The sequence below is a fragment of the Salvelinus namaycush genome, chromosome 3 (assembly GCF_016432855.1).
Source record: "Salvelinus namaycush isolate Seneca chromosome 3, SaNama_1.0, whole genome shotgun sequence".
In the NCBI taxonomy this organism is placed as follows: domain Eukaryota; kingdom Metazoa; phylum Chordata; class Actinopteri; order Salmoniformes; family Salmonidae; genus Salvelinus; species Salvelinus namaycush.
The window spans coordinates 55510116-55536098 of record NC_052309.1 but is presented as its reverse complement, the minus strand read 5'-3'; the positions used below and the strand labels follow the sequence as shown (position 1 = coordinate 55536098).

Sequence of the window (25983 nt, the reverse complement as noted above, 5' to 3'; positions counted from 1 at the left end):
GAGGTAAAGAGAATGACAGATGGAGAGTTCGGCGGGAGAGAGAGATGGGGTGGTGTGTTTAGGGGACAGGCAGATAACGAGAGATGGAGCATAGGAGAGAGGGAACGAGAGATGTTGACAGGGAACAGGTAGAGATTAAGAGATGGAGGGAGAGAGAGGGAAGAGGTGGACAGGTAGAGAGCATGAAAGATTTTGGGATGGAATAGGGTGAGAGAGCGTGAGATAGAGAGCGAGCAAGAGCGATAGGGGATGGACTGGGGATAAACAGAGAGAGGAGTGTTAGGAACAGGGCCATGATGAACAATAGTGCTGGCTCAACTCTCAGCTCGTCCCCTTGAGACGATCAATATCTCCTCCTGATGATGACCACTGCAGCATCGCTCAGTAACAGCTACCACAACGAAGGGGGACAGCAACATTGCTAGGGAACTGTGATTGCTAGGCAGGGCCTCATCATGCCAGCAGACACCTCAGATGGAGTCATTACTCACAGTGGACCAGAGCTACTAGCCTCAATCTCTCACCCACCCAAGTCAATACATGGCCTGCAATTTAGAGTAAGTCAACATTCTCTGTACTGCATGTCTGTCTAGTCTGGTCACAGATCTGTTTGTGCAGTATTTTTTATTTATTTATTTCACCTTTATTTAACCAGGTAGGCAAATTGAGAACACGTTCCCATTTACAATTGCGACCTGGCCAAGATAAAGCAAAGCAGTTCGATACATACAACAACACATAGTTACACATGGAGTAGAACAAACATACAGTCAATAATACAGTGAAAAATAAGTCTATATACAATGTGAGCAAGTGAGGTGAGATAAGGGAGGTGAAGGCAAACAAAATATATATAAAAATAAATAAAAATATAAAAAGGCCATGGTGGCGAAGTAAATACAATATAGCAAGTAAAAAAAACACTGGAATGGTTGGTTTGCAGTGGAAGAAAGTGCAAAGTAGAGATAGAAATAATGGGGTGCAAAGGAGCAAAAATAAATAAATGAATACAGTAGGTAAAGAGGTAGTTGTTTGGGCTAAATTATAGATGGGCTATGTACAGGTGCAGTAATCTATGAGCTGCTCTGACAGCTGGTGCTTAAAGCTAGTGAGGGAGATAAGTGTTTCCAGTTTCAGAGATTTTTGTAGTTCGTTCCAGTCATTGGCAGCAGAGAACTGGAAGGAGAGGCGGCCAAAGGAAGAATTGGTTTTGGGGGTGACCAGAGAGATATAGTATAGCCAACTCATATGGTCAACTCACTCCTATAGTTGGCAATTGAGGACAAACTGATCTGGGACCATAGATTCGGGGTGCGTTTAGCCTTTAGTTCACTCTCTGAAAAGGGGTAGTCCTTTCACAGGCTCCAACTCCTGTCCCGCTGTCCATTTTTTGTGAAGAGAAGCCAATATTGTGTGTTCAGTTAGAACAGTGGTGTTGTTTAGAAACTCAACAAGCTCAAAGCTGAGGGGCTGTCTAACTAGAAGAGTCGAGACAGAAACTTGGAGAGTGGTAGACAGTGTGCAGCCCACCGTTGTTCTCCCATCTGCATATCACAGTCATTTACACACAAAGTGGATGGAAGAGAGAGAGGGAACAGTCACTCCCAAAATGGGCCCCACATTCTTGGCCTCCAACATGAAAACAAGGTAACAAACAAGAGAGCCACAGCAATTTTGCCCATACACATCCGTTCTTGACTGGCGACAATTTATCCTCTGTCCAGCCACAATGTATGTGGGCGAGGAGTGTGTGTGTGTGTGTTTGTGTGTGTGTGTGTGTGTGTGTGTGTATATGAACCAGACATAATTGCACGCCAATGTGAATGTATTAATTGAGAATGGCATATTCCCAGGCACTTATGTCTTCATCATTGTTTTTGGGACAGTGCAAACTGAATGAGCTGAAACGGCTACAGTTGTCCATAAACAAGTTATCATTCCTACTGGTTTCAAAAGACTGGAAAGAGCTGCTAAAGCAAGCGCTGTGAGATTTTTTCATATGAGAATGTAGGATAGAGGCCTCCCGGGTGGCGCAGTGGTCCAGGGCACTGCATCGCAGCGCTAGCTGTGCCACCAGAGACTCTGGGTTCGCGCCCAGGCTCTGTCACAGCCGGCCGCGACCGGGAGATCCGTGGGGTGACGCACAATTGGCCTAGCGTCGTCCGGGTTAGGGAGGGTTTGGCCGGTAGGGATATCCTTGTCTCATCGCGCACCAGCAACTCTTGTGGCGGGCCGGGCGCAGTGCGCGCTAACCAAGGTCGCCAGGTGCACGGTGTTTCCTCCGACACATTGGTGCGGCTGGCTTCCGGGTTGGATGCGCGCTGTGTTAAGAAGCAGTGCGGCTTGGTTGGGTTGTGTTTCGGAGGACTCATGGCTTTCGACCTTCGTCTCTCCCGAGCCCGTACGGGAGTTGTAGCGATGAGACAAGATAGTAACTACTAACAATTGGATACCACGAAATTGGGGAGAAAAAGGGGGTAAAAAAATATATATATATTAAAAAAAAGAGAATGTAGGATAGACAACTTATCAGGCAACTTATCAGGTATAGTAAAGGTCAAATAATAAAGCTCTGTCAGCCTTACCAAAGTCGCTGTCGGAGCTGTCTGGGCCCTCCCCCCGGGGCCGGCTGCAGGCTGCGGCCCCACAGGTGACCCTGGCCCCTGGGTCCATCAGACAGGCCTTAGCGATGGAGGTGACCAAGTATTCATCCTCTGTGTTTCTCCAGCCCCACCAGCTGATCTCTGGCTGGCTGCAACGGGCGATCACTGCCCCGTTCCTCTGGTGCCTGGTGGGACGGCAGAAGAGAGAGCGGGGACCAACCATAAGTAGACATACAATAAAAAAACAGAGCAGGTCAACAGTCAAATTACCATTGTTTGGAATGTGTTGCTACTTAGGTGTGGTATGGTGAGGATATTTGAAATGTGTCAGTGTGTTTTCTTCAGTTTTTTCTTTCTCCTTCCTGCCTTCCCCCCTTCTGACATCCAGGTGGCAACACGTATCTCTGCGTGCCTGGCAGACATCTCAGCTTGGATGTTGGCCCCTCACCTCAAACTCTACAAGACGGACAAGCCCTTCCTCCCAAGGAAGGACTTCCCGCTCCAAAAGCTTTCTATCATGGTTGACAACTCTACGGTGTCCCAACCCTACGGCGTGCAAAGAACCTGGGCATAATCCTGGACAACACCCTGTCGTTCTATGAGCAATGATTCGCTCCTGCCGGTTCATGCTCTCCAACATCAGTAGAGTACGACCCCTTCCTCACACCGGACATGGTACAGGTCCAGGCACTTGACCTCTCCCGTCTGGACTACTGCAAGCTTACCCGCTTCAGCCATCAAAGCCCTGCAACAACACCGCAGCCCGCCTGGTTCTCAACCATCCCAAGTTCTCCCATGTCACCCTGCTGTTTCGCACTCTCCTCTAGCTCACACTCGAAGCTCGCATCCATTTCAAGACCCTGCTGCTTGCCTACGTAGCAGCAAGGGAAACTGCCCCTCCATACCTTTAGTCTATGTTCAAACCCTACACCCCAACCTGAGCACTCCGTTTTGCCACCGCTCATCTCTTGGCCCTCCCACCACTATGAGGGGCTGGCTCCCGCTCATCCCAGTCTAAGCTCATCTCTGTCCTGGCACCCAAACTGTGGAACAAGCTTCCCCCTAACATCAGGGCAGCTAAGTGCCTACCAATCTTACAAAGACGCCTGAAAAACGCTTTACAAAGTAGCCCTCCCCAGAAAACAAATACAAAATAAACGATTTTATTTATTTAACCAAGCAAGTCAGTTAATAACAAATTCTTATTTACAATGACGGCCTACACCGGCCAAACCCAGACGACGCTGGGCCAATTATGCGCCGCCCTATGGGACTCCTAATCACGGCTGATTGTGATACAGCCTGGATTCAGCCCTAGACAGCCTGGATTCAGCCTTAGCCTGGATACAGCCTTAGACCCCTGTGCCACTCAGGAGCCCCTTGTGTTTCTGGAAAAGAACACTCGCTTGTCTTTTCTTACTAGCACTGACTTTGCTGATAGCTGCTCATTTGAGATTTTTTTAACTTACTATGTCTGTGATATGTGGTTGCCTCACCTAGTTACCTAAACATATGATGCAAAACTCATACCAGCTGTATTTCTGTCTTCTTGAAGGGCGAATAGTTCTGTTACACATCAATAGAACAAAAACGATCCTTTAAGATGAACGCATTAACTGAACGTCACTCTGGATAAGAGCTTCTGTTAATTGAATAAAATGTACAACGTGTTTGTGTGTACGTTATGGTGTGTGTGTATGGTATGATGTGTGTGTGTGTGTGTGTGTGTACGTTATGGTGTGTGTGTATGGTATGATGTGTGTGTGTGTGTGTACGTTATGGTGTGTGTGTATGGTATGATGCGTGTGTGTGTACATTATGGTGTGTGTATGATGTGTGTGTATGATGTGTGTGTGTATGTTATCGTGTGTGTGTAATGTGTGTGTGTACGTTATGGTGTGTGTGTATGATGTGTGTGTGTGTACATTATAGTGTGTGTGTTTGGTATGATGTGTGTACGTTATGGTGTGTGTGTATGGTATGATGTGTGTGTGTGTGTGTATGTTATGGTGTGTGTGTATGGTATGATGTGTGTGTGTACATTATGGTGAGTGTGTGTGTATGATGTGGGTGTATGATGTGTGTGTGTGTGTGTGTGTATGTTATGGTGTGTGTGTGTATGATGTGTGTGTACGTTATGGTGTGTATCATGTGTATGTGTGTACGTTATGGTGTGTGTGTATGATGTGTTTGTGTGTGTGTATGATGTGTGTGTGTACGTTATGGTGTGTGTGTATGATGTGTGTGTGTACGTTATGGTGTGTGTGTCCTGTGTGTACCTGTAGACCACCACAGGGATCCTCTTGGAGGACCTGAAGGAGCCGACACTCTCCAGCTCCTTGTCTGTGATCCACACTGGCACCAGCAGCTTCTGGGGGTAGCTGGAGCACAACCTGGCAGGAGAGAAGATGAGGGGACAGGTTAGGGTTATACAGATTATGACGTTTATTATACAGTGCATTCAGAAAGTAGTCAGACCCCTGATTTAAATTCTAGGCATCTAACAAGTCTTCAGCTCTCAGGCAAGGTTACTCATCAAGCAAGTATAGTTAATCAAATCACCTCCATTACATTTGCAGACTGTAGATTTATACGTATAGGAAAGGGAGAATGTACTTAATTTACCACTGACTAAAATGCACAGCAAAGCAGGGTAATTATCAACGTAGTGCATCAAGACTGTTGGCTACTATTTAGGTGAGTATTAGTGAGAGAGGGCTTTTATTTCTCAGATAAAATATCAAAAGTGAGATCGACAACTCCAAGCCCTGCTGTAACAGAGATATTCAGTGGCCCGCTGTCTCTTGATCCCCTATTAAATCTTTCTATCATCTATTCTGACCCTCCAGCACTTACACCATCTCCTCTAGTTTGCACATCACTGTTGCGCACTCTCTCTCTCTCTCTCTCTTACTGTCAGGGCCCAGGTCTGACAGAATCTGTGCAGAATCTCTCTCTCTCTCTCTCTCTCTCTCTCTCTCTCTCTCTCTCTCTCTCTCTCTCTCTCTCTCTCTCTCTCTCTCTCTCTCTCTCTCTCTCTCTCTCTCTCTCTCTCTCTCTCTCTCTCTCTCTCTCTCTCTCTCTCTCTCTCTCTCTCTCTCTCTCTCTCTCTCTCTCTCTCTCTCTCTCTCTCTCTCTCTCTCTCTCTCTCTCTCTCCAATCTCTCTCTCTCTCTCTCTCCAATCTCTCTCTCTCTCTCTCTCTCCAATCTCTATCCTAGCCTGCAGTCGCTCTCTACTGTCTGCTCCAGGTAGATATGTGTGTGTGTGTGTGTTGTGCTGAGTCATGTATCCCCAGCAGGTTCCGGCCTGCTTAAATTACCCGTTCCTCCAGTGTGTCTGTCCCCCTCAGCAGGACACTCAGAGAAGACAGCAAGAGAGAGAGAGACAGAGAGACAGAGAGAGAGAGACAGCGAGAGCATGACACTGTGGCTCTCAGAGCATACTGCAGATTAATTTACTTATTTACCTACCCAGCAGAGGACACACACAGGCCTCAGACACTTTTGAATGTCTTTTCAAGTGTGTGAGCGCAATTGTGAAAGTTATGTTAAATATGTCTGCGTGTGTAAGTGTGTTAGAGATGGGTGTACAGAAAGGTGTGTATGATTTGCATGTATGTCTCAGTGCAAGACAGACATACACAGAAATGTGTGTGTGATGTGTGTGCGACGTGACTGGTGAGTGTCAGACAGAGGAGAGGAACAGACAGATGGAAGCCCCCCCTCCCCCGGGCCCCATTGCGCAGCTGTCCTTCAGAGAGAGAGAGAGAGAGCTCAGTCTGTCACAGGGATGACATCGACTCTTACTCTACCCCTCCGCCTAATCCCTGTCTCTCTCTCTCTCGCCTCGTCTCTCCCCACTCCCTCCCTCCCTCGCTCCCTCCCTCCTCCCTCCCTCCCCCTGTATCTCCCTCTCCCTCCCTCCCCTCGTATCCCCCTCTCCCCCCCCCATAGACCTGTCACACAGATTATCAAAAGCTGAGCAGCAACAGAGAGAGAGTTTAAACACTGACTGGCGAAGAAAACGCTATTTGAAATGCTGAGTCACTCTCCCCACCCAGTCTGCTCCGCAAACGAGTCTGGGACTATTTAACAGCACAGATGTTAGACGTACCTACTTAGGAGAGAGTGGGCTAGCTAGCTAAGGTGTGTGTGTTGGCTTGATGAGACATTTTTTTTATTTTTTTTTATTATAATATAATTTTTTTGTTGTTGGAATTTTACTCCCTTTTTCTCCCCAACTTCGTGGTATCCAATTGTTAGTAGTTACTATCTTGTCTCATCTCTACAACTCCCGTACGGGCTCGGGAGAGACGAAGGTCGAAAGCCATGCGTCCTCCGAAACACAACCCAACCAAGCCGCACTGCTCCTTTTAACACAGCGCGCATCCAACCCGGAAGCCAGCCGCACCAATGTGTCGGAGGAAACACCGTGCACCTGGCGACCTTGGTTAGCGTGCACTGCGATGAGGCAGTTGTTTGATCATCAATCTTCCCTCTCTGTGTTGAGACTGGGGGCCGTGTGTACGTGTTTTTGTGTGTATCATACTTGTAGTTGAGGTTGATGTCGGACACTCTCCAGGCGTTTTGCATGTCGAAGCCCATCCTCCTCACCTCCATCTCCAGCCTCTGACGGACATGATCACCTACACAGAGAGAAAGAGGAAAGAGAGGTAAAGCAACAATAATGAGGCCTCAGGGTTTTAATCTGCGTGTGTGTGTGCATGTGTGTGTGTGTACATGTCTGACACCAACCTGGTCTACAGAGGTGTAGGTGCTGGTCCTCATCGTCTGCGCTGCCCCCCAGACACCAGGCGTGGTAGGCCAAGGCAAACAGATCCTCCAGCCTGCCAGGGTGGGCTATGGCCCGGTTCAGACGCTTCAGCCACTCCTGGCACTGCTTGAATGTCGAGAAATGGCATCTGAGTAGATAACAAAACACAAACACATAGGATGGAAAATCAGAGGATGGCCACCAACTTCAACACCATTATCATGCTTTCACCATATTATTATGGTTTGTGTACATGATCTATTATTATTTTTAGGCAAAACATGTTCAAGGACTAAAAGATAATACATAGCCATGGGTTATGCCTACATTATCACATATTGTCCGACAAGTTTGTTTTGAAAGTCATCTTAATTGGACAGAATGTGAGGGTGGTATACAGTTACTGTATGTAGGCCTATATTCTCTCTTACAGTAGTTCACAAACGGGTAATAATGAGTGCTCTCCAACATGGAGATTTTTCTATGATTCTATATTCTCATGAGTGCTCTGAGTGTTTCCCTGGGCCGTACCACATCACATCTGCTCCTCAGGCAGGATATAAAGCCATCACAATCAAAGAGGTGGGAACACTTCTGATGTCTGCATCTCTGTGAAGAAGATGCCAGACAGGCTGTCAAAGTGAGCCAGCAACACTACAGTTGTATAGGAGAGAAGTGGGCTGCAGGGCATAGATTGGCTTTGATTCCTTGAAATTTCAGTCTTTTCAGAAGAGGGTGAGTAAAGAGTGAAACGTGAAGGGAGGGGGATTGTGAGCAGCAGCTATGTGTGTGTAAAATAACACATGCACAGAACCGGATCCGGATTCTTAGCTTTGAAAAAGAGGTTTCCAGAGGGGCGGGCAAAAAAAAAGGATCTTAAGTGGTTTTGCAATAACAAAGGATCTAGTTTTCCCATTAGCAGAAATATTGTGGCATAGGCCTATCAAAAAAGACCACTACGAATTAAGCCTATACATTGTGTCAAGAAATATCATGTTGTGCTTAATGTCAATCAAATTTAATTTCAAAAAAGACTTATGAAAACAATTCCTATTTTTGATCATGTAAAAAAACAATGATTCATGGAGCACAAGATATCCATTTATCAATAAGTCCTAATAATAGTTGTTTGTCACAAGCCAGTGTAGGTACCGTAGATATAAAGTAGGAATTTTCTCTTTACCTGACGACTTTGGCGTCCTTGCAGATGATGTGCAGTTGGAACATGTCTCTGCTCTCCACACTCTCTATGAGCCTCAGAGGCACCTGTACGGGGAGACAGAGAGAGGACACCACATTACACAAGACACCAGGATAGACACAATACCTCTAATAACGGGGGCACCACTTTACACAGGATACCTCACTGAACACAACACATTTAATGAAGTACCTAGTAATCTAGGCTCGTCATGGCTAGTTAAGGTACCTACTGTAAGGTAGACAGCAAGGCACGGTGAGGTAACAATATTATTTTTCACACAGCAGAGGGGATTGGAAGAGGATATTTGTGGTGGACTTACCTTTCCCATGGGTTATGTAAATTCACGCAAGCCTCTATTAGGTATAGGCCTAAAACAGACACCATAACAATGCCTCTATTGCCAGACCAATATCTAATTCACGACAGCATCATTTGCATTTCCTTATAAAATCATCACGCTGCATGTTATTACATTGTCAATGCCTTCCATGAACTATAACGTTTATATGTATTTACACTTTTCATAGTTGCCACAGTAAATTCTAACACAGTAAATCTCATTCATACAAACAACAACCATTATGCAACCATAATAACCATTTTAAACCAATGAGTCATCACCACAGGCCAAGCTCTGGAGTCTGCAGCAGTGCAATCTATTCCAGAATCTTCACTCAGTCATTCTATCATGCTGAGCCTGTAGTGTTCCGTACCACAGCTCTAGCTCTATTATTGGTCCACAGCTCAGGGGTGTTAATGATGTCACTCCGAACGCAACAGTTTTAAAATTACCCAATGAGGCTTGACCTTTGATTGGGGCAGGCCAATCAGCATCTACGCTGACCGGCGGGGGCCTGGGTCATCTAACTCGGTAATGAACAACCAATTCATGCTGCCACACTTCAGACAGACTTCGGCACAAAGTGGTGCTACAAAATCTTAAGATGCGCTATAAATGAAATCTCTGCAAAACAGAACTGCTTGGCTCTTGCCTTGCTAAATGCATTCAATTACACTGCTCAAAAAAATAAAGGGAACACTAAAATAACACATCCTAGATCTGAATGAATGAAATATTCTTATTAAATACTTTTTTCTTTACATAGTTGAATGTGCTGACAACAAAATCACACAAAAATGATCAATGGATATCAAATTTATCAACCCATGGAGGTCTGGATTTGGAGTCACACTCAAAATTAAAGTGGAAAACCACACTACAGGCTGATCCAACTTTGATGTAATGTCCTTAAAACAAGTCAAAATGAGGCTCAGTAGTGTGTGTGGCCTCCACGTGCCTGTATGACCTCCCTACAACGCCTGGGCATGCTCCTGATGAGGTGGCGGATGGTCTCCTGAGGGATCTCCTCCCAGACCTGGACTAAAGCATCCGCCAACTCCTGGACAGTCTGTGGTGCAACGTGGCGTTGGTGGATGGAGCGAGACATGATGTCCCAGATGTGCTCAATTGGATTCAGGTCTGGGGAACGGGCGGGCCAGTCCATAGCATCAATGCCTTCCTCTTGCAGGAACTGCTGACACACTCCAGCCACATGAGGTCTAGCATTGTCTTGCATTAGGAGGAACCCAGGGCCAACCGCACCAGCATATGGTCTCACAAGGGGTCTGAGGATCTCATCTCGGTACCTAATGGCAGTCAGGCTACCTCTGGCGAGCACATGGAGGGCTGTGCGGCCCCACAAAGAAATGCCACCCCACACCATGACTGACCCACCGCCAAACCGGTCATGTTGGAGGATGTTGCAGGCAGCAGAACATTCTCCACGGCGTCTCCAGACTCTGTCACGTCTGTCACATGTGCGTGTGAACCTGCTTTCATCTGTGAAGAGCACAGGCCGCCAGTGGCGAATTTGCCAATCTTGGTGTTCTCTGGCAAATGCCAAACGTCCTGCACGGTGTTGGGCTGTAAGCACAACCCCCACCTGTGGACGTCGGGCCCTCTTAAAACCCTCATGGAGTCTGTTTCTGACCGTTTGAGCAGACACATGCACATTTGTGGCCTGCTGGAGGTAATTTTGCAGGGCTCTGGCAGTGCTCCACCTGCTCCTCCTTGCACAAAGGCGGAGATAGCGGTCCTGCTGCTGGGTTGTTGCCCTCCTACGGCCTCCTCCACGTCTCCTGATGTACTGGCCTGTCTCCTGGTAGCGCCTCCATGCTCTGGACACTACGCTGACAGACACAGCAAACCTTCTTGCCACAGCTCGCATTGATGTGCCATCCTGGATGAGCTGCACTACCTGAGCCACTTGTGTGGGTTGTAGACTTCGTCTCATGCTACCACTAGAGTGAAAGCACCGCCAGCATTCAAAAGTGACCAAAACATCAGCCAGGAAGCATAGGAACTGAGAAGTGGTCTGTGGTCACCACCTGCAGAACCACTCCTTTATTGGGGGTGTCTTGCTAATTGCCTATAATTTCCACCTTTTGTCTATTCCATTTGCACAACAGCATGTGAAATTTATTGTCAATCAGTGTTGCTTCCTAAGTGGACAGTTTGATTTCACAGAAGTGTGATTGACTTGGAGTTACATTGTGTTGTTTAAGTGTTCCCTTTATTTTTTTGAGCAGTGTATATTCAATGTTGAGAAGATTCTGAATCAGAAAATTAATAAAACAGTTTTTAGATTGCTTCCAATTTCAAATTAAATTACATTTTGTCCTTCCGGAGTGCACAATAATCCAGGAGTAGTCCGTCTGAACCAGAGGTTGAATGATAGAGCGGTCTAGTCTAGACTGTGGGAGGGAGGAGGGGGGAAGCTAACGGTTGCTGTTGACACAAGGTACTCACAGAAATATGATTGTCCACACCTTGATAGGTCTACAACAAAGTGACAGACATACACCAGGACCAGGGAGGGAGCAGAGAGCATGAAGGAGGGGGGTGACAACAAGACAGGGGACAGAGGAAATGGAAAAACTATTAAACTGAAGAAAAACAACAGAACGAAGTTAATGATAGGCAAAACATAAAAAGAAAGAGCTAAAGATGGAAGATAATAAAATCAAGCAGAGAACACAAATTAGCAAGGCAGAAAGAGTGACTTTTGCTGACCACAACCAAGCTTGAAAAGGAAAGTATGAGAGAAGAAAATGGAAGGGGAAAGTATATCAAAATGTAACATTTTAATACCCATGCAGCACAAACTGACAGTGCAGATGTCTGTATGTTTAAAAAAAAATGGTACTCTGTTAGATGACTGGAGTTCTGGGATGGGGGAGAAGGAGGAGAGGAGCTAGTCTCTAAAACTCGACCCTAGGCAACACATTGACCTTGTTTACATGCACACCAATATTCGGGATACTGCCGCATTCTGTTTTTGAGTTGACTCATATAAACATCATATCCCGTTTACAACAACACGAAAAAGCTTGTATCCCGGTTATGAGAAACTCGGATAAGATGTCTATGATATGCTGATCTTTGACGGGATACTGTGGCATGTAAACATCTTATCCCGTTGACTTTTATTTTTCGCTTTCTGCGCAGGCTCAGTTTCGCATATCATAGGTGTTGTGTGATGATGTTTTCATCTGATTGTCAAACGAATCACTTAAAAAAAATGAAGAATCTGTGCAATTTGATCCACCATAATTACATAATAATTTATTTTGCTGATACTCCGTACTGGTCCATATAGCCTACTGGCTAATTTCACCAATAATTTAGACATGCTTTTTCCGACATTTGGTAGGCCATTTGTTTGTCAACTATAGTTAGATACATGTTGTTTCTCTTCTGTCATAACTGCCCCAGAAGACTATAAAGTATGCTCACCAGAATAATTTCTTACATCGATAGAATGAATGCACTAGTAATCTAGTTAACACCGGTAAAGTTGTCTGTTTCGTATAGGGATCAGGGAGAAAACGGAATAACTAAAAACAGTGGAAAGATTGGTCCTGTGCAAAATATCCAAATGTCATCAGTTTGACAGGTTTTAAGGAAACGAAACGCTGAGAAAACGATGAAACACGTTTCTGATAAGACTTCAGTTCATATTGGGTGCATATTTCATGTGGTTGAAATACTGTCTACTTGTTTAACAGTGCCAGAGATAACACATTACACACACATTCACATTTTCTCAAGAGATGCTGAAAGAAAGAAATCATATTTCTCCACTTCTGTTCCCGAGACAAAATAAACATTTGTTGTATAATTTTACTGCAAGAAATGCATAAATCACCTGGAGTTTATATTATTTTACTCTACATGTAGAAGGTTATAGGTCTACAGTCAGTGTCCTTATTTCAGTTACTATTCCATTTAACCCATATGAACTTAAATGAGGATTTTCTGTATATTCATGGTTACATAGATACTCGTAAGCAGGATATCAAAGGTGAATGTAAACAGCTTATCCCGAATAAGACCTTAAGTAGGATATGAGCTACTATCAGGAATACTGTGCGCATGTAAACGTGGTCAGTGACTAGGTTCTAGTTTCAATGACGGACTCATTTGGCATAGAGGAACTACGTCACTGCCTACTTCATTACTTTATCTGCTTGAATTAAAAAGGTTTTGAATCGCGACATTCTCACATGTCTGCCATGTGATTTGTTTTATTCAAGCAGAATAAATAAATACATTTTTCTCCCTTATCGACATAGGCAGTGACATCGATCCTCTATGCCAAAAGAGTCTATCATTGAAACCAAACCCTAGTCACTGTTGCCTAGGGTCGAGTTTCGAGACTAAAGAGGAGTAGGGGAGGAGGTGGAATCTCACTCTGATGCCAAGATGTATGTGTGTGTGTGTGTGTGTGTGTGTGTGTGTGTGTGTGTGTGTGTGTGACTGTGTGTGACTGTGTGTGACTGTGTGTCTGTCTGTGTGTCTGTCTGTGTGTGTGTGTGTGTGTCTGTGGTGTGCACGTGCAACTTTAAGTAAGCGCTGGGCCGGCTCCCTGAAACTCCAGAGGTCACGTAAAACAGTCCTGGCTGGTGGTGAGATCATAGACACCGCTCACTGCACCACTCCCGACACACTGCCAACTCAGTGGGTGTGAGGAGGGGACCAGGCATCAGGTCCTGGGAATGGCTCTGCATCTCAATCACATAATTTGAAGTGCTACCAGCCTTGGCTTGTAAGTAGCAGGACATTCTGTCTAAAATGTATTATATGGCCTGTAATGAACCTAACCAGCAGAGCCTCTCCTTTCAGGCAGGGTTCTGTTCCTCACATTACTACCTCTCAGTTCTGTGCACATATCTACAGATCTATAGACAGTGTAGCAATTAGCCTGGCAACCAAAATGATTTATGTACATTACACTGCAGCGTTCAATCTGGTTTAACCAGGCTATGTCAGAGGAGCTATTTTTTTATTTAACCTATATTTAACTAGGCAAGACAGTTAAGAACAAATTATTATTTTCAATGACGGCCTAGGAACAGTGGGTTAACTGCCTCATTCAGGGGCAGAACAACAGATTTTTACCTTGTCAGCTCGGGGATTCGATCTTACAACCTTTCAGTTACTAGTCCAACACTCTAACCACTAGGCTACCTAGCTACTTGAACATGCTAGTGTTGTTTTTTTCCAGGATCTCTGTATCATGTGTATTGCATGTGTTAGGGCTGGGCGATATGGCAAAAATGTAATATCACAGAATAATAAAAGTTCTAAATTTGCTTTATGTGTAGTGCGTGACCTTAGGGTGGCAACACATACATTCTAAGTGATTTCAATGGGTCTTTCTCCATTCTGATTGTTTTATACTGTTCAATTCACCCCAAAATACTTTTCCGCATTTTCTTCAATTTCTGCATTTCCTGCACTCATTTTAGACTATTTCCACACTGGGCTGCACAATATAGGCAAATAATCTAGACCTTATTTTTAACCAAATGTTGCAATTATGATTTGACTTGGGATTTAGAGCAAAACACTTGGGTGAACTGTTGGAATCATGGAAATAGAATGATTATTCTAATTCCATAGTTAGAATATAATAGTGTGCACTTTGAATACAATGTTTATTAAGATGACAACAAATGAAAACACCAGGAAGGAATTATTGTGACAGGGTATGAACCAAAGTGTTGATACGTGTTTACTTGGGGACCCTATAACTTTTGGCTACATTGAATGTTTTCTCTTAGCTACTTCATGTAACTAACATATTCATGCTTTGTTTATTCCTCTTTGATTTAGAAGATACTGTTGCACAAAAAACATGATGATTTAGGTCTACATCATCACTGGTATTATCAGGCTGTATAGCTAATTACAGTACCAGTCAAAAGTTTGGACACAGTTTGTATTTATGTTTTACTATTTTCTATTTTTCTATTTTTTATATTTGAGATTCATTAAAGAAGCCACCCTTTGCCTTGATGACAGCTTTGCACTCTCCTGGCATTCTTTCAACCAGCTTCATGAGGTAGTCACCTGAAATGCATTTCAATTAACAGGTGTTGATTGTTAAAAGTTAATTTGTGGAATTTCTTTTGTGACTAGGTAGGGGTGGTAAACAAAAGATAGCCCTATTTGGTAAAAGACCAAGTCCATTTTATGGCAAGAATAGCTCAAATAAGCAAAGATAAATGACAGTCCATCATTACTTTAAGACATGAAGGTCAGTCAATGCGGAACATTTCAAGAACTTTGAACATTTCTTCAAGTGCAGTCGCAAAATCCGTCAAGCGCTATGATGAAACTGGCTCTCATGAGGACCGCCACAGGAAAGGAAGACCCAGAGTTACCTCTGCTGCAGAGGATAAGTTCATTAGTTACCAGCCTCAAAAATTGCAACCCAAATAAATGCTTCACAGAGTTCAAGTAACAGACACATCTCAACATCAACTGTTCAGAGGAGACGGCGTGAATCAGGCCTTCATGGTGAAATTGCTGCACAGAAACCACTACTAAAGGACACCAATAAGAAGAAGAGACTTGCTTGGGCCAAGAAACACGAGCAACGGACATTAGACCAGTGGAAATCTGTCCTATTGTCTGATGAGTCCAAATTTGAGATTTTTGGTTTCAACCCCGGTGTCTTTGTGAGACGCAGAGTAGGCAAACGGATGATCTCCCCATGTGTAGTTCCCGCCGTGAAGCACGGATGAGGAGATGTGATGGTGCTTTGCTGGTGACACTGTCAGTAATTTATTTATTATTCAAAACACACTTAACCAGCATGGCTACCACAGCATTCTGCAGCAATACGCCATCCCATCTGGTTTGCCCTTAGTGGGACTATCATTTGTTTTTCAACAGGACAATGACCCAACACACCTCCAGGCTGTGTAAGGGCTATTTGACCAAGGAGAGTGATGGAGTCATGCATCAGATGACCTGATCTCCACAATCACCTGACCTCAATCCAATTGAGATGGTTTGGGATAAGTCGGACTGCAGAGTGAAGGAAAAGCAGCCAACAAGTACTCAGCATATGTGGGAACGCCTTCAAGACTGTTGGGAAAGCATTCTAGGTGAAGCTGGTTTAGAGAATGCCAAGAGTGTGCAATGCTTTCATCAAGGCAAAGGGTGCCTACTTTGAAGAATCTCAAATATAAAATAACACTTTTTTGGGTACTACATGATTCCATATGTGTTATTTCATAGTTGTGATGTCTTCACTATTATTCTACAACATAGAAAATAGTAAAAATAAAGAAAAACCATTGAATGAGTAGCTGTGTTCAAACTTTTGAGTGGTACTGTATGTTTGCTCTGACTCAGTACATTAGCTAGCTAGCTAGCCAGCTAACTAGGGATTAGCATTAGCAGCTAACACGATTTAGGTCCAACTAGCTAAGAAAATAGAAACTAGCTGGTTGCAGATAGCTGGTTGCAGAAACACAAACTAATAGTGTAATTATAAAGCACTACTGGATTTATATTAGGAAGCAAAGTGAAAACAGCATCATTGTCATCAACATTGATCCATGTGTTGCATTGACCATACAGACTGAAGGCAAGTGTCTCGTGGTCGAGGAACAACAAATGCCCACCTTGAGTGACAGGGGGCGGGGCTATGTCTGTGTGGAAAGCGGCATGTTAAGAGAGAGCAGAGAGCGATGACAGAAGTAGCGAAGTAAACTATAAAAATGGACGTTACACAAAACGTATCACATTTAACAAACCAAATATTTAAATACCGATATAGAAGGTAAAGTAAAAACCCAAACCGGTCCGTGGATCAATACCAGCCTATCGCCTACAGAGAGGGCAGAGGTACGAACGCCCAATCGTTGCCAAATTTGCTTCATTTAAAGATAAAATAATGGTTAAAAGCCTGGGTAAAAGACTTGCTGGGACCAAAATTGGCATGAATGATCAGTTTCCGAAGGAAATTGCAGAACGGCGTAAAGTTCTGTATCCAATTTTCAAAGAAAATAGATTAAAAGCGAAACGAGTAGCTCTCGTCGTTGATAAACTATATATTGATAACCAGTTGTTCAGAGACACAAAGACTACTCCATGGTTATTTTAAAAATTACAAAGTTCTCATAGACGAGGGAAATAAACACAATTCAAGCCCGGTTACTGATTGTAACAATACAATAAAAAATATAGCTTTTCTATAAATCTTCACATATAACTAATTGAACACACAAGCACTAATTCAACATAGTGAAGATAAAAACTAAGTAAACAGAAGGCACAGTATGTGTGGATGGTATGGTTTGTGTTTATTTTTTATTTTATTTGTTATGTTTGGAAAGTTGAGTGAGTGAGTAAGGAAATGGTTGCATATCCCAGAGCCAATGTATTGCTGTGAGCCGGGTATGAGAGGGCTTTCAATGTTGTTCAGATGATCGATATACTTTTATAATGAATTATACGTCTTATTTATTTATTGTCCTATCATGGAGAACTACATTTTTTAAATATTTTTTTATAAATTATATCTAATTATTTATTATCCTATTTTAATGGTACGGTCCATGGCACTATACCCTAGACACCCACCTGAATGACCCAGATACTAAGGAGAAGTCCCTAACTGTTTTATGTGCTCGCTGTAAGCGGTCTCTGTATGCAGCTAAAATGAGGTCAGAGACCAAGAGCAGCACTGCCCCCTCAAGATTCTGAGCCTGCTTGGCAGGGTTGGTCCTGCAAAGCCAAAGCCCCCTAAAGGGAGAGCATAATATACAAGGAAATTCTCAAAGCTGCTAATGAGAACCTTGACGACCTTGTACCTAGCCGGTGGGGATTCCGGTGGGGTGCCCCCACCCAGGCAGTGGCAGTGCTGGCAACACTAGCTGCAGTAACCCATGGGGAGGGGGTCACACTCGGACATTCAGAGAGGGGGTATATTATTGTGGCCCTGGCGGCACAAAATCAAAGTCGGACTGCATGGAGATGCGTGGGGACATGGTCATGACGGGTGGCCGTATTGTGGGTGTTTCAGGAATAAGGTGTACATTTGACCTCCATTATCTAGGATGTGACAATGGTAAATAAATCTCTCAATTTTTGCTCATTTTTTGTGCGGTCTTGCAGGCCTTCTCATGTAGCTGCAACTGCAAGTGCATTTGTAAATCATGACCCATCTTGAGTTGGGCTCTGGGATGGTGCAATTGTTGAGAAAGTGAGCTTATGGTTGTGTGGGGGTAAGGGCTGAGTGTGTGTGGGTGTATGTGTGTATCCCACAACTGTTGCGAAGGAAGAAGTAAAAGATGTTAGGGACAATAGAGGATGATCCACAGATATATATAATACAAATCGAGGTGAGGGCAATGGAAATGCATATGGCAATTGATCTACTTCAATTCGGTAAATGGCACTGTATGCTCTTTTCAAAGAATGGATCCCAGTCGGTTCAGGGCTATGGGATACAGGGGGTCGAGGGTGGTCTGCCGGGCATTGGGATGACAAGCCATCTCGAGATGAGGCCTTTTAGCGGGTGGAATAGTAGGGACCAATTGGAGGTTTACTTAGTAGAAATGCAAATATCATGGTACAACTATATAGACACTCAATCATTATGTTACTTTTTAATAGTACGTTTACAAAAATATATTCTGATTAAAAGAATGAAAGGTGTGTCTCATTATGGTAAGTGGTGAAATAAGTATAGCCAGTTACAATTGTAATGGCTTAGCAGATAATAAGAAAAGACGATCAGTATTTACCTGGCTAAAAGAGAAGGATTATAATATCTATTGTTTACAGGAAACCCATTCAACAATTTTAGATGAAGTTTTGTGGAAAAAGAACTGGGGGGGCAAAATATATTTCTCCCATGGGCAAAGAAATTCAAAAGGGGTGATGGTTTTAATTAACAATAATTTTGATCCAAATGTGCAAATTGTCCAAACAGATCCTCAAGGTAGATGGATTATTTTAAATATGTTATTGGACAATAAACAAATATGGCTTGTTAACCTATACGGTCCGAATAATGATGATCCAAGCTTCTTTGAAAATATATATAAGAATTTATCAACTCTACAAGCAACACTAGACTCTATTATTATAGTGGGAGATTTTAATACGGTCTTAAATACCTCTATAGACCGGAAAGGAAATCACACTACAAACTATCACCCTCAGGCACTTAAGGAAATCATGAATGTCATGGATATATTGGAATTAGTGGATATATGGAGACTTAAATACCCTGATTTAGTGAGATATACATGGCGGAGGCTGAATCAAGCTAGTCGTCTTGACTACTTTCTTATACCATTCTCTCTGGCACCAAAAGTTAAAAAAGTGTTGATAGGGGACAGAATGCGGTCGGATCATCACATAATTGGCATATATATTTCTCTTACAGAATTTCCACGTGGGCGAGGATATTGGAAATTTAATCAAAGTCTACTAGATGATAAATTGTTTAGAACTAGGACAGAAGATTTTATAACTGACTTTTTCAGACATAACATAGGTACAGCAGATCCCCTTATTGTATGGGACACTTTTAAGTGTGCCTTTAGAGGCCATGCAATTCAGTACTCATCTATAAAACAAAGGGAATTTAGATCAAAAGAGTCCATATTAACAAAGGAAATTGAAGGACTAACAGTACAGTTAGATAGCAATAAAAACGGTACCATAGAGGCACAGAATAAGTTAGAGGAAAAACAAAAAGAAATGGAGGAACTTATTCAAGAAAGATCCAGTGTAATATATTATAAAAATAAAGCGAACTGGATGGAATATGGGGAAAAATGCACCAAATTCTTTTTCAATCTTCAATATAGAAATGCTACCAAAAAAAATGTATTAAAACTTGTTACAAATGATGGAGTCACGCATGATTCACCAAATGATATTTTGAAAGAGGAAGTAAAGTACTTTAAGAATATGTTTTCGTTTCAGGCTCCTCCATCTCCACTAACTGAAACTAATTGTATGGATTTTTTTCCTATTAATAATGTAAAATTAACATCTGTACAGAAAGACTCATGTGAAGGCCCAATTACAGAGGAGGAACTGCTTGATGCAATTGGGGCCTTTAAGGATGGGAAAACTCCAGGGCTGGATGGCATACCAGTGGAAGTATACAAAACTTTTTTTGATATACTCAAAGGACCATTATTAGCTTGTTTTAACCACTCCTATATAAATGGTAGATTATCAGACACGCAACAAGAAGGTCTGATATCGTTATTACTGAAACAGGACCCAAGTGGTATATATAAAGATCCAGTCCAATTAAAAAATTGGAGACCTCTTACACTTCAGTGTTGTGATGCAAAAATCCTAGCAAAATGCTTGGCGCATAGAATAAAAAAAGTTTTGTCAGATATTATTCATCCTAATCAGACAGGTTTTTTACATGGACGATACATTGGAGATAATATAAGGCAAGTACTGGAAACAATAGAACACTATGAAATATCGGGGACACCAGGTCTGGTTTTCATAGCTGATTTTGAAAAGGCTTTTGATAAAGTACGACTGGAGTTTATATATAAATGCCTAGAATATTTCAATTTTGGGGAATCTCTTATAAAATGGGTTAAAATTATGTATAGTAACCCTAGGTGTAAAATAGTAAATAATGGCTACATCTCAGAAAATTTTAAACTATCTAGAGGAGTAAAACAAGGTTGTCCACTATCGGCATATCTATTTATTATTGCCATCGAAATGTTAGCTGTTAAAATTAGATCAAACATTAATATTAATGGATTAGAAATCCGTGGCTTAAAAACCAAGGTGTCATTGTACGCTGATGATTCATGTTTTCTTTTAAAACCACAACTAGAGTCGCTCCACGGCCTCATAGAGGATCTAGATACCTTTGCTATCCTCTCTGGATTAAAACCAAATTATGATAAATGTACCATATTACGTATTGGATCACTAAAAAATACACATTTTATATTGCCATGTAGTTTACCAATTAAATGGTCTGACGGAGATGTGGACATACTCGGTATAAAAATCCCAAAAGAAAGAAATGATCTCACTCCAATAAATTTTTATAGAAAGTTAGCAAAAATAGATAAGATCTTGCTACCATGGAAAGGAAAATACTTGTCTATTTGTGGAAAAATCACCCTGATTAACTCTTTAGTCATATCACAGTTTACCTATTTGCTTATGGTTTTGCCTACACCTAGTGACCTGCTTTTTAAATTATATGAACAAAAAATATTCCATTTTATTTGGAACGGCAAGCCAGATAAAATTAAAAGGGCCTATTTATATAACGAATATGAATTCGGAGGGCAGAAATTATTAAATATTAAAGCATTAGACCTCTCACTAAAGGCATCAGTCATACAAAAGTTATACTTAAATCCAAACTGGTTCTCTAGTAAATTGGTACGAATGTCTCATCCTATGTTCAAGAAGGGCCTTTTTCCCTTTATTCAGATTACACCTGCTCACATTCGGTTGTTTGAAAAGGAAATAATCTCCAAAATATCCTTATTTTTTAAACAAGCCTTAGAAAGTTGGTTGCAATTTCAGTTTAATCCACCTGAAAGGACGGAACAAATAGTACAACAAATATTGTGGTTAAATTCAAATATAGTAATTGATAAAAAAACTGTATTTATCGAAGAAATGTTTAAAAAAGGTATAATTTTTGTGAATGATATCATAAATAGGACTGGTGGAGTTATGTCACACATGCAGCTAACACAGACATATGGAAATGTCTGCTCTACCCAAAATTACAACCAATTAATTGCAGCATTACCACAAAAATGGAAGAGGCAAGTAGAAGGGGAAAAAAGTAAGGAATTTGTATGTCGGCCCTGTATTAAAGAACATAAATGGTTAAAGAAAAGTGTGATAAATAAAAACATATACCAATTTCATTTAAGGACCAAAAAACTGACAGCTGTGCCATATAAATTGCAAAATAGTTGGGAAGAGATTTTCGATGTACCCATTCCATGGCACAAGGTTTATGAATTGATACGCAAAACAACGCCGGATTCAAAACTTCGAATTTTTCAATTTAAATTACTGTACAAAATTCTTGCAACTAATAGAATGTTATATATATGGGGTATACAATCTTCCCAGCTCTGCAGATTCTGTTGTGAGGAGGCAGAGTCATTAGATCATTTATTTTGGTATTGTCCATATGTAGCTCGTTTTTGGTCACAGGTCCAGGAATGGCTGAAGAATTGCAACATTTGCCTAGAACTAACGCTACAGATAGCAATACTGGGGGATTTGAAAAGCCATAGTCAATCAATCAATAATATAATAATTATTTTAGCAAAAATGTTTATTTTTAATTTACAATCTGTAGAAGCTATGAGAATAGGAAGGTTCAAATCTTTTGTGAAGCATCACAGCACAGTTGAAAAATATATGGCAAATAAAAATCCGAAATGGATGATGTTGGAAGATAGATGGGAAGGGTTGAGTGGAACTGAAGGGTGGGACTAATAACAAGATAAACAATGTAGGGCATACGGGATCTGTGAAATGTGTATAGGTGCGGAGCTTTTGTGAAATAGCACAGTTACAAGTGGAAATAAAATTGGATGGACAACAGAAATAGAGGAAGGACTAAGAACAAACAAGAGAGAACTATTATAAAGTAGACTGTCTGTAAAATAGGTATAAGATGTATAAATTGAAGGTAAAAGCAGAAGTGTTTATTAGTTTACTCCAATTGGGGGAGCGGTGGTAGGGTTGCGGGGAATAATAATAAAGGTATATTCTTTAAAAAAGTATGTATGTCTATATAGGTATGTGTATGTATATATGTGTATATGTATGCATGCGTGTATGGATATATATATTTACCCAAAAAAATATGGGGGATTGGAAATGATGCAGACAATTACATTGGAAGCAACATTCTTTCCGCAATATTAAGCTGATCCACCCCTAGGAAAAAAAAAAAAAAAAAAAAAAAAAAAAAAAAAAACAGCCTATCGTAAAATACGCATGTGTTCATTATGTCTTACATTTATAATGGAGTCCTTAAACTTGATGTGGAGCCTGTAGTTGGAGATGGCGATGATGGTGTCATCGGCTCGGCCTAGATACTCCACCCCTTCCCCCTGCAGAGCTGGGAACGGCACCTGGAGGGGACACAAACGTCAACGCAACGTTAAGACAACATGAACCACAACGCTTAATCAACATTGCGATAAGGACAACGTTGGATATCAGGACACAAACATCACAAAGTTAAAACCTTGCAGTTTTTACAGTATATTCACTTCATTATCTTCCTATTAATCCCATTGTTCTCTGTAAAACTTGCAATACAGCCATCACACATCAAACCAGTACAAAATTACCAGTACATGGTCCAATAGAGAATCAACACTATCCTGCTGATTATCACACCTGTTCGTGGTCTCTTAAATGTGTACCTAGTAGTGTGAAAAGACCTTTAGTTCTCCTGGTCAGTGTTGTTGGAATCTGATTGGCTTGTTCTCCAGCTGCTTTGGTAAACAGTATAGAAATATAATTACTTTCTCCAATCATGGCTAGTGGGAAGGTTGCTGGCTTTTTCTGTGGCTTAACCAACATGGCTCGTCATTTAACATTTGTATTCATATTTACAGATCACATACAAGTTTGTTATTAAGGTACATGAAAGTTCACGTTCAAGAAGGCATTTCTTTTAAAAAGAAAGACAATTTTTTTTTATTACCCTACTGTGAAGTAGGAACTAATGCCAAATGTGTAGCTTCTTGAATCCATTCATAAATGTGCTTTGTGGCAGTCGCCATTAGCACTAACAGCATAAAATTATCTATGTGAGAGAGGAGAGCAGGTTGGCTGTTCTTTGAGCCTGAGTGAACAGGCCGACAGGCAGGCGGGCAGGGAGGTTGTGTACTATGTACTGTGTGTGTGTGTGTGTGTACATGGTTGACGGTACTGGGTTTGTGATGGCTCTCAAACCGTCTAACATTCCAGATACATGCCCATTTCATTAGTCCCACAGCCCTGTCCCTCAGCCCAGACTCCAGGCCTGCATTCCAAATGGCAACGTATTACCCACAGGGCTCTGGTCAAAACAAGTGCACTATGTAGGCAATAGGGTGACATTTGGGACACAGGGATAGAGAAGACCCATGCATTAAGATAATTGGTTCCCATCACAGAACAGAACACATGTTTCATCTCTCTCAGTAGTAGCAGCTTAGCTGCTTAAAACCCAACCAGGTGGATGGAGGGAGACAGATAAAGACTAAATAGAGGGAACTGATGATGCCAAACTCTAGTCTAAATGATGCGTCAAGTCGTCTAAAACAGGAAGCCAATTAACGAGATGCAGCCAAACAAACATTAACGATCACTGTGTTCAAACTTAATTCAACATTTTATTGCACTTCACTGAAAATAATTTATACTGAACAAAAATATAAATGCAACATGTAAAGTGTTGATCCCATGTTTCATGAGCTGAAATAAAAGATCCCAGACATTTTCCACATGCGCAAAAAGCTTATTTCTCTCAAATTTTGTGCACAAATTTGTTTACATCCCTGTTAGTGAGCATTGCTCCTTTGCCAAAATAATCCATCCACCTGACTGGTGTGGCATATCAAGAAGTTGATTAAACAGCATGATCATTACACAGGTGCACCTTGTGCTGGGGACAATAAAAGGCCACTCTAAAATGTGCAGTTTTGTCACACAACAATGCCACAGATGTCTCACAACCGCAGACCATGTGTAACCACACCAGCACAGGACCTCCACATCTGGCTTCTTCACCTGCAGGATCGTCTGGGGGGGGGGGGGGGGGGGGGGGGGGGGGCATTTCTGTCTGCAATAAAGCACTTTTGTGGGGAAAACTTATTTCTCATTGGCTGAGCCTGACTCGCCAGTGGGTGGGCCTATGCCCTCTCAGGCCCACCCATTGCTGCACCCCTGCCCAGTCATGTGAAATCCATAGATTAGGGCCTAATTTATTTACATTTACTTATTTCCTTATATGAACTGTAACTCAGTAAAATCTTTGAAAATGTTCCATGTTACGTTTACATTTTTGTTGAGTGTAATAGTGACAGAGACAAATTATGCCCATGTTCGTCTTGTCATTAGACTGGTGCGTGGCAACAGATGAGAAACATCTTAGCTGTAATTGATGTTTTACAGTGAAGTCTAAACAGGATGAAATAATGTCTAAATGGGATGAAATAATTTTCCTCTGCCTTGAACTTAGCTCTAGTCTTGTTCACTGGTGCCATGACAAGGGTCTGTAATGCATAATGTATAATTACGCTGTGTGTGTATGTCTGGTGAATTGAAGAACATCTCTAACCTATACTTCTCTCTCTCGGAGTAGAAAGGCCTACTTTGATTTTTCTCTTCCACTCATGTCTCCTGGAATCAATCTTTAGTTTACTCATCACCTCCGCCACGCTGGCTGTCAACATGGGGGCCCCACAGGGGTGTGTGCTTAGTCCCTTCCTGTACTCACTTGTTCAACACGACTGTGTGGCCACACATGACTCCAACACGTCAAGTTTGCTGACAACATGACAGCGAGGCCTGATCACCGGCGACAATGAGACAGCCTACAGGGAGGTGGTTAGTGACCTGGCAGTGTGGAACACGCCGCCATCTACACCGTGAAGAAGGTGCGATAGCGTGTCTTTCCCCTGAGGAGGTTGAAAATATTTGGCATGGGCCCTCAAATCCTGAAAATGTTCTACAGTTTCACCATTGAGAGCATCTTGACTGGCTGCATCACTGCTTGGTATGACAACTGCACCACCCTTGATTGCATGGCGCTACAGAGGAGGGTGCAGACAGCCCAGTACATCACAGGGGCTGAGCTCCCTGCCATACAGGACCTCTATATCAGGCAGTGTGAAAGGTGAGTAGGCCGCCATTGTAAATAAGAATTTGTTCTTAACTGACTTGCCCAGTAAAATAAAGGTTAAATAAAAAATGTTAAAATGTAAAATAAAATAAAAGGAAGGCATTGAAAATTGTTCTAGACTCGAACCACCCAAGCCATAGACTGTTCTCTCTGCT

At 42.2% G+C, this 25983-nt stretch overlaps 1 protein-coding gene across 1 annotated transcript in view; it reads right to left on the bottom strand.

The window, feature by feature from the left end:
• Nucleotides 1–25983, bottom strand: part of mtmr4 (myotubularin related protein 4) — a 158197-nt gene that overhangs the window by 14802 nt on the left and 117412 nt on the right. Inside the window, exons 4-9 of the mRNA XM_038988525.1 lie at nucleotides 22947–23063; nucleotides 8562–8644; nucleotides 7360–7526; nucleotides 7154–7250; nucleotides 4883–4996; nucleotides 2586–2788 (exon numbers count right to left, since the gene is read on the bottom strand). Coding sequence (XP_038844453.1) covers nucleotides 2586–2788; nucleotides 4883–4996; nucleotides 7154–7250; nucleotides 7360–7526; nucleotides 8562–8644; nucleotides 22947–23063 — 781 coding nt within the window. The remainder of the gene's footprint in view (nucleotides 1–2585; nucleotides 2789–4882; nucleotides 4997–7153; nucleotides 7251–7359; nucleotides 7527–8561; nucleotides 8645–22946; nucleotides 23064–25983) is intronic.